Consider the following 11994-nt stretch of genomic DNA (forward strand, 5'->3'; position numbering starts at 1 on the left):
GGATCTTGGTTATGCTTGGCCTCTCATCCAGGTCTAAGTGTGTTTATCCCCCTGCTCTGCTGTGTCCTTTAGTACGTGCATAACATCAAGTACACATATAGTCTCACTGGCATGGCTAGGATTGCTCACATGTATAAAGTTGAGCCTGTCCTTAAGGGCTGTGCTGTCTCAGGGTTAGGCCGTATATTTCCCTTTTTCCTTTTCTTTTTTTGTATTTGTCTTCCTCCATTTTTTGTTCCTGAGATCACCAGCAAGAGACCAGGATCTCCTGGCAGCTTTTCAGCCGTCTGTTGCCCACCTGACATTGCACTCCACTGTGAGAGTGAACATCCTGTTGAAAGGATTAATCCAGCAACCTCATGTGGGAAATAAACAGCTGAAGCAGGCGGACCCTTAGGAAAAAAGATGTTGTTTCACAAAGAAATGCACCTATGACCAGGTTTTTAAAGAGGTTTAAACACCAACAGGTTCAAGTAATTGTGAGCTAGGCACCTAACTGCTTCTGAAAATCCCACTAGATACCTATCTTCACCTTTAAAAATATCTTTAAAAACTCAATCCCTGGTACAGTAGAGTCAATTATCCAGACTAAATGGGACCAAAGCCCATTTATAAAATCAATATTTAGTTAATGCATTAAATGAGCATTTATGTACATAATATATGCAAACTTTCTTCAGTTTGTTGATTATTTCCCAGTCTTTTCCTCAGTCATCAAAATGGTTCTCTTTTTTCTTTTAGTCTCCCTTGCTCTCACTTCTACCACACACTGTGCAGATCAGTGGCATGTCCTGAGTTTGGAAAACTGAGTGGTTTGGATAATTGGTGTTTGGATGCTTAACACTGAATTAAAATTTAAGAATACTGGGGAATAGAAATATGGGGGGAACCATGGAACAGGATTTTCTGGCACAGGAGATTAGGAAAAGGTGATGTCAGGAAGATAGGTGACTCCCTTCTAGTCAGGCCAGGCATTCCTGAGAGGCGTTAGAGTGGAGATCCGCATCACAAGTGTAGTTGTCATCATGACCCCTTGCTAGTAGCCTCAGCAGAGAGGCCAAGGAAGGACTAGCCCCCTCCTGGCCATACCTCCACCTAGGGTAGGATGAGGCAGATTAGTAGTCCAGTATGAGGGAAGCTTTTCTTGCCACTCCTTTTGCTGTACCTGTTCTGCAGAGATAGTGAATCACAAAGCTTGTCCATCCAGCTCTCTTTCACAGCCATTAAGGAAAAAAAGGATGAGTTTGTATAGGATGCAAGAAAAACTATAGACATTTTTATAGCAGTTTCTTTATCATGTATTATTATTAGTTCAGCTGCACTGGAAATTAGAAGGTTTCTAACCAGCAGAGCAAGGAGGCTCTGCAACAGTCTTCTAAAAGCACTAGGGGCAAGTACCCAAACGTGTGTTAGGATGGAGCTTGGTATGTCACACAGCCCTGTTCATGGTATGGTACCTGCGATAAAAGCACACTGGTTTTAATAAGCTGGAAGGTGTCTTCCAGTCCTTTGTCCCTAGGCTCCTATTATTTCTATATTATCATCTTGTTTCTATTTTAGTTTGAGATTGGGCCACATAGAAATCTGGGTCCAAATTTTGCATGCTATGGGAAGGTTGGAATCCAGATCTGATCAGCACTTCAGCTCAGATTCATTGGATGCTACGTTGCTGTAATGGTGTGCTATGGCAACGTAGCATCCACCAGTGTCTACACATGACCAGCAGGTACTTCACCACAGCAGTGTCCTCTCCCATTATAGCACGCTACTACAGTGAAGTAGCTGCTAAAAATAACTGTGCTATATGTGTGGTGCAGTATGCATGGTTACCATGCTGTGCTTTCATACTTCCAAAAGGAAGTACAAAAGCACAGCGCAGTAATAACGTTACCATAGGGCAACGTGTAGACGTGCCTACTATTTAGCAGTAGTAGTAGTAGGAAGTGGACTGATTTTCAGTCTCCCATTAGAAACAATATGTGTTTCTCTGTTATGGGATAGTTGAGATGAGACTATTCCATCAGTTCATCTGGGTCTGCCCTTCCATAGGAATGCTAGCTCAGAAAGGCCATGACAGAATAAAGTGAAGGGGCTTCACCCTGCTCCCATTGGAGGCAATAGGAATTTTGCCATTGACTTCACTGAGAGCAGGACAGAGCTCTTCCTGCTCTTCTACTACTACAATAAGGTTATTTTGACCTGGATCAATCTACACAGAAATGGAATGAACTTGGAGAATGAATATCCATTCAGAGAAAGTGGCTGTAACTATACAAGACACTGACTACACAGTTGTTACTGCGCAGTCATTTGTACTTGCGTTAGTGTACAGTAGCTTCCCCCATGGCTTCCAGGGGACATTTACTGTGCTATAACTCATTACTACTGTGCAGTAGTTTGTTACTACTGCACAGTAGTGTCGCATCATGGTTCATGGCCTGCGATGCTTCTGCACAATACTAACAAGCTACTGCGCAGTAAGCACCTTGTTTAGACGTGGCCAGGGACTACTCCAGGGCTGGAATATCACAGTGTGTTAGTGACAGAGGATTCACCGGACTCATAAAACTAAGTGCCCCCTCTCCAGAGGATATTGGTTCTTCCAGGTCAGGTCCACATATAGCTTGTATTTTCCCAAACTAACATGTTTGAGCCTAATCATTAATTTGAGGGAACATGTTCAAGGAGAAGCTACTTCTTGCACAAAGTAGAGCTTGTGTGATTTCCTTCAGTCCAGGGGTGGCAAAGATTCAGCCTGTGGAACCCTGTCGTCTGGCCCACAGTGCTGCCCAGGTCTCAGACGGGATCTACACACTGCATGTGGTGTGCCCCACACCAGGCCACATGTAGGGCACAGGCCTGGGCCCCCAAACTGCATGCAGTACATGGAGCTGGTCCAGGGTGTGTGGTATCATGGCCTCCATGATCAGACCCGACCCATGTGCTGGACTCAGCATGTGGGGCTGGTCTGACCCATGAGACCCCTGCTCCAACTCGTATTAGAGCAAACCCTTAACAGGGTGGTAAGAGGTGCTGGGATGCTGTTCATGAAGTCTACTGCATGAGATGTATCATGAGTCTCCACTAGTTGTGGCCAGTCCAGGCCCCATAACACTTTCTCCTCCTTGCCTAATGTGGGTGTAGTTTTCTGACTCATTCCCTATGCCTAGACAGTTCTCTATTATGCAGTGTTAAAGAGCTGCTACATTTCACTCTCAGCAACTGCTGAACTGCACTGCTCAGACAAGTTATTTTTTCATGTAGGTAAAGGCCAATTCCTGGCCATTAGTTATCTTCATGCAAATATGCTCATGTCAGCAAGTTTCCCTGGGAGTAACCTGGGGAGAATTTGTCAATTATTGTTGAAGTTTTGTAAAATAAAATAATAGTTAGTTCACTGAGATCCCAATTCCCTGTCCTCTGCTCCCCTCCTGTCTTGTGGCAAGTGATCTGTCTAGAACAGAACTGAGGTATGCTGTCACTAGACCAATCCACACAAAATTCAGTTTTAGCATTAATAGGACTGTGATAAAAAAAAACATAAATGAAATTCTGCCCTGGTGTAGGCAGGCTCAGCTCTACTAAAGGGGATATGTTGCACCTTACATTGGTGCTGGACTTGGCCCTCAGTCCACAAAGCATGTATAGAGGAGCCAAATGGGGGCCTAAAGAGCCAAGACAGAGTAAGATGAAAAACAAGGATGGAAGGAGGGAGAGGAAGAGACTATAGATCACAAAACAGTAATGAATCCACAGAGACTTCCCAACTGCGCCTGACTGAAATTAAAACCCGAACAGGTCTTTAATGGATTTCATGTTGACAAGCCCTGACTTCTCATTAATTAAGGACTCTATTTTGACCTAATCAATTTGGTTAGGGTGATGCAATGCCTATTTGTGCTGCGGGGAGTGGGGGGGCATGGATTTAATATTACTCAAATTCCATTATTGACTCCCAGAGCTATTGATGACCTTAGTGTCATGGCATCTGACAGGCCAGGGAGCCAGTCGGAAAGAGATGAGCACAAATTTTCCTTTCTGTGACAAAGGTGCATCAGAACTGATTTCAGTGGCAATTTGCTTGTGCAACTGAAAGGATGGCTTAGCTAGATGTGGAAGTGATTCTGTTGAGAAAGTGATTCTGGAAAACAATTCATGCTACAGCGCAGTTTCTAACAAGTTCTGCCGAGACAAAGCCACTGATTTCACCAGAGTTGAGTCTTACAATTCCCCCCTTCCCCCCCACCAGCTCTTCAGGTAGAAGGCTTGTTAGTTAAGGTACCCAAATGCTAGTCCCTGCCAGCTGTGCAAAACCGAACACAGCTTCTCCCAACTTGCAAACTGACTTCTGGAGGCTTCAAGGGTGCTCTCTTTGAAGAATGTGTAGCTGAGCTTTAAGAATGAAGCCTTTAAAATGGGGGGTGGGGGCAGTGTTTCAGGGTGCTGAACAGGGACTGAACTCCCTGCTTGTCACAGGCAAGTCCCTTTATGACCTCAGGCACTTCATGTAGACTGAGTTTTTGGTTTTTCTTTTCAAAGCAGTGGAAATTAAACACATGAATACATTTAAATATTTGGCATTTAATGTCTGTATTTAAGTTCCTCTTTGTGAAATGGCTGTTACAGCACTGACCACCACCCTTGCCCTCCTTTCCCCCCCCAGAAGGTACAATGACAAGAAATTAATTGCTAACTGTAAGGAGCTCAGGTAGTCTAGTAATGTTGACCCTTTAACTATTTTGAGGAGGCAGCACTGTCCCACCACAGCACAGTTTCTCCCAAAGTCTACCAAGACAGAGCCACTGATTATACCAGGGCTGAGTCTTGCAAACACTCTTCTTTCCTTGCTCCTCAGAGCCAATGTATCATACTTTAAATTTTGACAAAGCTTCTGTGCTGCTCATTGGCAGGTCTGCATTTCATGCTGTCTGTTCCAAACTGGTAAGAAATTGTTCTATTGCAGATGATTCAGAAGCTGGAGCTAAGCGGCCACGAACCACCATCACAGCCAAACAGTTGGAAACGTTAAAAAATGCCTATAAGAACTCCCCCAAACCTGCCAGGCACGTACGGGAGCAGTTGTCCTCAGAAACAGGTCTGGACATGAGGGTGGTGCAGGTGAGAGAACTGCAGGCTGAATGATTGCTTTGATTTCCTCCTCTTCCCACCAAGCGGAAGAGTGCCATGCAATGTCAGTGATCCCGGAGCTGTTGCGCATACTGCCCATGAGTCATCTGTCTTGCATAGGCCCGTTCCAGCCCAAAACATAGGTCGATGGGTAACCAGGGTTCTTACCCAAACACGAGTAAGTACGGGCTAGCCCCCGTAGCATCACTTTGGGTGGAGTTGTAAGCATGTACCAGATACACTGTGTGCTGGCTCCAGGCGGCCTTCTGCTCATGCTGAAGTGTGCCCAGGATGTTCAAGCATGTTCAGTGGAAACACTCTGGTTGTGGGTCCCCTTGGGGGTGGTAGGGAATAGTCTGAGATTTCTTAATCCCCACCACGGTTAGTACTTCCCGCAGTAGCCGGCTTTCGAAATCTCACCCTTGATCGGAGTGGATTCTGGCCAGCAGGCCAAACACAGACAAATATTTCTCCCACAGTACCTTGGCAACCATTTGCACTATCTGGTCTTGCATAGGAAAGGCTTGGGGATACTGGGTGAAGCGATCTGTCACCACCAGCACTTTTCCCTTCCGGTGCCCCTCTCCTTCTATGGATAGGAAGTGCATGCACACGAGCTCCAGGGGCTTGGAGCTCTGAATGGTGTGTAGGTAGGCGGTTCGAGTGGGCAAAGTTATTCGTCGCACACATCAGTCACAAGTCAGGCACTTGGCCTTTACTTCTTCAGCCATCTTCGGCCAAAAGAACAGCTTACGTGCCAAGGCCAAGGTGTGGTCTACCCCATATGCCCAAAGTCATCGTGTAGTGCCCGTAATGCAAGGGCCCTATACTTCTGATATCACTACTTCCTCTTGTACCACACAAGCTTTGCACTGCATCTAGGAGCAGTGAGTGCAGTGTTTCCGTGTCAAAGGAACCAGGGCAGGAAAATCTGAGAAGCATTAAGGCCCTCATTCTGTTACTAATGGGAATGACTGGGCAGCTGAGTCTCTGCAGAGCCTTGCTGACATCCATGAGGCTGCCTTGGGTGTTGCCATCCACCCACATGGATCACAGCGCAGGATCCAGACCTGAGGTTTTAAATTTTTCTTTTTATGATCTAGGAGTACATTAGATTCGAGTTTGCAATGGCCAAAAGAGAATTTAGGCTGCATGTTTGGGGCATTAATGCCAAGCCAGTGTACCCTGGAACTTGAGATAATTGGCCTGACCTCTCTGCGGGGGCAAATCAAAGCTGGCTGGATTTAGTTAAGTTCTTTCCACTGACTTCAGTGGACTTCAGTCAGGTGTGTCTAACTGCAGTGGAGGCCTCCCTTGGAATTGTTGTTTCTTGGCTGATTAGAGGTTTCGCAGGGGGCAGGTGCTTGCTGGAGATGTCTTCTGTGAAAATCAAAGAGGTTTCCTTTGAGCTTACTGCCCCAGAGATAGCCCCAGTCCTGGAAACTGGGTATGAGTTTTAGGGAAGTTTGGATGCAGCCTTTGTGGCTTGGACCTGTGCTATAGCTACCTCCAAACTGCAACCCCTTGGAGTTGGAGGAGGTTCAGGTTCTGGACTATTTTGAACTCTGGAAGGGTCCAAGCCAGCCCCGAGTATCCCTACCCAGGCTTTTCACTTCACCCTTCAGTTTTGCTCATGACTCTGTCTCTTACTTTGTGGCAGTGCGTTGGGTTTTTTCTTCTTTTTGTGGCTCCAGGTTTGGTTTCAAAATAGGAGAGCCAAAGAGAAACGTCTGAAGAAGGATGCTGGGCGGCACCGTTGGGGACAGTTCTACAAGACGGTGAAGAGGAACCGCAGTGGCAGCAAACATGAGAAGGAGAGCTCGGCGGAGGACTGTGGGGTTAGTGACAGCGAGCTGAGCTTCCGAGGTGAGTGTGGAAGCAGGGACTGCATGCAGGATTGGCACTGAGGATTGAGGGTGGGGAATATAGCATCCAGAGCAAAGGGCAGATTCTTGGCATTCCCACATATAAACTCAGAAAAAGTGGATTCCTGTCACACTACAAGTTGGAATGAGTTTTGTAACCAATATTCCTTCCTCAGACAGAGAGGCTGGTGGTGTGGCGGCCTTTAAATAAGAGAAGGATAAAGGAATAATTACTGCTATGTCATGGAGTGCCAAAATAGTGCAGTGATCCATCTTCCAGGGTAGAGGTTGCTAATGCTTCAGGGCAGCTCTTGACAACCCAAGAAGGCACCACCATGTGGCATGTGATATCACAAAGTTGGACCTTTTCTCCATTTCATCTGCTGATCGGTTAGGCCCTGAAAGGGTTCATACCCTACAGTGTGAGGAGTGATATCCCATTACATTTCTTATCCTCTTTCATGTCACTGGCAATGGGATTCGCACCAACATGAATTTCTAGTCCCCTGTTGGAAGCTCACCATACTCTGGTGCTCAATAAGCTAGTAACCTATCTCTAGGGAAAATACGCAGCTATCAGCAACCAGATTCCTCCTTGAACAGGCCCTCTTTAGGATGGCTGAATCTGGCCATTGGAAGCCAAATGTTTCTGACCGTAGCTTCCTTCAAGACTGATAGCTAAAGGAGGGGGCTCTACAGAAGCATTTTAAAGGCAATGCATGTATGCTACCCACTGTCTTGGGTGATACATTAGAGATTGAAGGCGGAAGCTCCACAGCTGAAAGCATAAATCTCTGCAGTTTGAATTAAGCAGCCAGACTTCCTTACTGGGAGGTGCCATAAACCAATGCCCTGTGCACTAGGCACAGAGGGGGAGATGTGTGGTCCACAGGCACCGTGCCACTATACTTTCCTGTGCGAGTTTTCTACCCACGTCTCAAAATGTAATTAAAGGTTTATAACATCAATGAAACTATAACCTTGTCCTGCTTAGGCCCTTGTACTGTGACTGGATGGATTACATATAATGAAAAAAATCATTGGTAATGAATAGGCCTGGACAGGAATGTATTCTTGGTTGTGCCAACAGTTTGGATCAGGAAGAACCAAGTATTTTAAATGGAAATGATTTTTAAAAATCCTTAAATAAATATTATAAAATTCTTCTAATGCTCCCAGTGAGAACTATGGCAGCAAATACAGAACCCACAGGCAATAACTAGATTATTTACAGTCCAGCAAGGATCGACTGTGGTTCTAAATCCAGCCTCTCATACAGCCTGAATACAAGACTTTTTTTTTAGTCAATTTAGAAAGAATGCCCTTTATGTAGGTGAGTGCACCAAGCTTGAACCCAGTGAGTACTCCCAAAAGTAGCTGCTATCTACCAGCAGTTTTGCTCTGACCAAAGGGTTAAGACATTTAAAATAATAATGGCTTGTAAGTAGGGATGTAGAAAAGTGTCCCTTTCAAGTAGAAATAAGTTTTTTAAATTAAAAAAAAAAGGCCTGCTTTAGGCATAGTTCCATTTAGATTTTATTCTTCATTAGTTGTAGTATGTAGCATAGTTACCCACCAGTCAGAGTCAAATGAACAAAATCCTCAACTGGAGGACATCCACTCTATTGCCAGGTCACTATGCTGGTTGACATCAGCTGAGAATTTGCCTTAATGTATTTACAGCTGGCCTCCTGTAATAGCTAGTGTCCATTCATGTGCATTTTGGTGGCCAGGCTTATTCTTCGAGTTATCCCATTCACTTCAGTAGGGTCACCCAAGACGTCGTTTGCTCTGCATGATGCCTTGTCCATGACTGTAGTGTTCCTACGCTCATAATTTGATCTTCCTTCTTTCATTCACAGAAGATCAGATCCTCTCAGAGCTTGGCCACACCAATAGAATTTACGGCAATGTTGGGGATGTTGCTAGTGGACAGTTAATGAATGGAAGCTTCTCCATGGATGGGACAGGACAATCTTATCAGGACTTGAGGGATGGAAGTCCCTATGGAATTCCTCAGTCTCCGTCCTCTATATCATCCCTTCCTTCCCATACTCCCTTGCTTAATGGTCTGGATTACACAATGGACAATAATTTAGGAATCATAGCACATGGAGGGCAGGGGGTGAGCCAGACGCTAAGGGCAATGGCTGGGGGACCAACCTCTGATATTTCTACAGGAAGCAGTGTAGGCTACCCAGACTTTCCAACGAGCCCTGCCTCTTGGCTGGATGACATGGATCATCCTCCTTTTTAAGCACCTCCCACTTCTCCAGCCCACCCCAACCAATGCATTCTTTTGGCCCAAAAGTGTGCTAAAAATATCAAGAGGCAACCATCGACCTTCAAGAATCCTAGACATACAGCACTGAGAAATTTCCATTATTTTCAATGGGAATCCTGGTTCCTGGAGGCTTGTGAGATGATAGTGTGGTATTTATTTCCTTTCTATTTGGAGAGTGGGAGGGTAGGAGAAATCCTTCCTTGTACACAGCACACTGGTATATAGTTTCTGGTTCTAGGTTTGCAGATTGGTAGTAAACACAAACTCATTGACACTCTCTCCACATTGTTGTTGAAGACTCTGCTGATAAGTGCTTTTGAAGTGCATGTTGACTGGCTCAGCAAGCATTGGCCATTGGGATCTCCACATCAGCTGGCATTTCCTTACTTGGAGTTAAGTATGTTGTAAAGCCTCCAGACCCACTGTTTTTCACAAGAATTGCTTGAGTGCAGGCAGCCAAACTTATCTTCCCATTGGAATGAAAATGCAGCATTTCCAGAGCCGTGCCATGGTTAAGCAAGTGCAATACCCTCACCAAGCACAGGGCTCTGTCTCTAAAGGTCACAGACAATATGGACAGTCACAGGGTAGAAAAGCTGTCAGGATTTCTCAAGGTGAAAAACATGATTTCCTACAACTGAATAGCCACATTGAATATTAATGTTTCCTGAATGTGGCTGGCTGTGTCTCAAGCCAAATTCCTACTCCTGAGTGTAGCCCTGCTGCCATCTTTGGGTCAAACACTCAGCAGGTGCTAAGGATCTGACAAGACCTAGGAGCACTTTTAAGGCTGTGATGCACAGACTCTGTTCTGACCCTCTACACAAAGATGAATTCCTGTGCCAGAGAATTACATTGCATTAGGGTCTGTGTTAACCTCCCCTGGTAGACAAGGACTATCCAGTGTAGAACCATGTCAATGGTTATGGTTAATCTGAATGTGGAGTTTCTCAGATTTAGCTGACATGATTTTTATACCAACAGCTCTTCTCCACACTGGGTGCTAACTCAGGCTTTACACTGCTGTTGTCTACATTATAGTAGTGGCCAGAGGCCTCGTTGTGCCCGGTGCTTGAGACGCAGCATCTCAGGCCTGTTGAGCTCACAGCCTAATGAGGCCAGACAAAGAGAGAAGAGGAGAAGGCAAAGTTACTTACCCAAGGTGGCAAAGCCAGAATGATACCCCAGGTCTCCTGACTTCCAGGCATGTACCATAAGAGCAGGCTCTCTTCCCAGGTTACCAAACATACGTTATACCATAGCACATTTTCCTAGTGTAGATAGCCCCTACCCATTGCAGCTTGCATGCCATTGAGAAAGAGCAGCAGGATTTGGCCTGTAGGCCATAATTCAAGACATGGCAATAATTTATGCTTCCCAGCTGGCTGGCTGAAGCACAATCTGGGGGATTTTTTGGGTTTTTTTTACCCTCTTTGGTAAAAGTCCATTTATTCACACCCTTTTAAAAAGTCCCTCAGCTCCTGCTGATCAGGCTGCATGTCACAGATAGGAAGAACATAAACTAGGGAGAAAATGTAATGGATAGACAATCAATAAGGCAAAACGTTGGTGGGAATAAAGCCACTCAAACAGGTTTTTCAAATTAACCCAGCCAGCTAGCAGGAGAGTCCCTTGACTGAGTGTGCTCTACAAAAGGAATGACAAAGCAATCTTCTATTTCCAAGAGTTATTTTAGGACACTGGGTTGAAAATGTTACTCAGAGCTGCCAAGATCCTCACATAAAAGAAAAGCTTATATATTGGAAAGTGGTTTATGTTAGTGCAAGAGAGACCAGACTCCAATTCTCACACAACTTTTTCTCCCCAGTTCTCTTGGTGGCGGAAAGTGCTGCTTGAAGTGTCCTAAGAAACAGCTGGGTTCAAGTCATTTGAAGACTTTCTTTCCCCCTCCAGTGAATGCCACAGTGGTGAGGGGGTGGGTTGGGGAGGGAATTTATTTACAGCCAATATTTCTATATCTAGCATTTTGATCAGAATCCTGCCTCAGATGAAAGGTGAATACTGGTCTTATCTGCAGCATCCCCTTGTTTCATCAAGGTTCATGTGCATGTAAACAGGATGAAATACTGGCCCCATGGAAGGCAATAGCAAAGCTCCTCTTGGCTCCCAGGGGGGCCAGGATTTTCCTTCTCAGAGGCACTTGGGCTGCAGCATCTGCTTCCGTGAGGGATCAGGACTTTTTAAGATGGCCCCGCTCAACTACTGTCGCCTGCAGTGCTCTTGACTGTTTGAAAAAATGCTGATAGTGAACCAGAACCTGGAGGAAGCAAGCTAATCTGAGAAGTCACCCTGAGCCGGGCATGCAGCCCTGTGCCAATCTGAACAATTTGACAAACGGGTGTTCTCCCGGGCTCTTGCCAACACCCACATCCTCTAGAGGAGCAGTGTCCCTTTCTCCTCCAGCAGCCTGTACTTACCAGAAGCTGGAAGTCCCTCTCCTCTCTCTCTGCCTGGGGATCTATGACCATGAGTCACAGCCCTGAACACTCATGCACGCTGCTCCAGGCCAAGGACACTCAGTGATGCTTGTTCTCCTGAGATTCTTCCCTCATTGTAACTCAAGGTGGTTGTGTCCAAGCTTCCCCCTGGATTCTGCACAGGTGCAGGCAGGATTTTGCTGCTCTTGGCAGAGATACTAATTTAGAGGAAGAGGCAAAGATTTTATTGGCACAGTGCTCTGCATCATTAGACTGCAGG

General features: G+C 45.6%; 1 protein-coding gene across 1 annotated transcript in view; it reads left to right on the forward strand.

The window, feature by feature from the left end:
* The window catches only part of LHX4 (LIM homeobox 4), a 37185-nt gene extending 25992 nt beyond the window's left edge, over positions 1 to 11193 (forward strand). The window contains exons 4-6 of the mRNA XM_019530586.1: positions 4964 to 5118; positions 6822 to 6993; positions 8855 to 11193. Of these exons, the coding sequence (XP_019386131.1) occupies positions 4964 to 5118; positions 6822 to 6993; positions 8855 to 9249 (722 nt within the window). The 3' untranslated portion in view covers positions 9250 to 11193. The remainder of the gene's footprint in view (positions 1 to 4963; positions 5119 to 6821; positions 6994 to 8854) is intronic.
* The last annotated feature ends 801 nt before the right edge of the window (positions 11194 to 11994 follow it).

This window comes from Crocodylus porosus, unplaced genomic scaffold (genome assembly GCF_001723895.1).
Source record: "Crocodylus porosus isolate Cpor-Errol unplaced genomic scaffold, CroPor_comp1, whole genome shotgun sequence".
Lineage (NCBI taxonomy): Eukaryota > Metazoa > Chordata > Crocodylia > Crocodylidae > Crocodylus > Crocodylus porosus.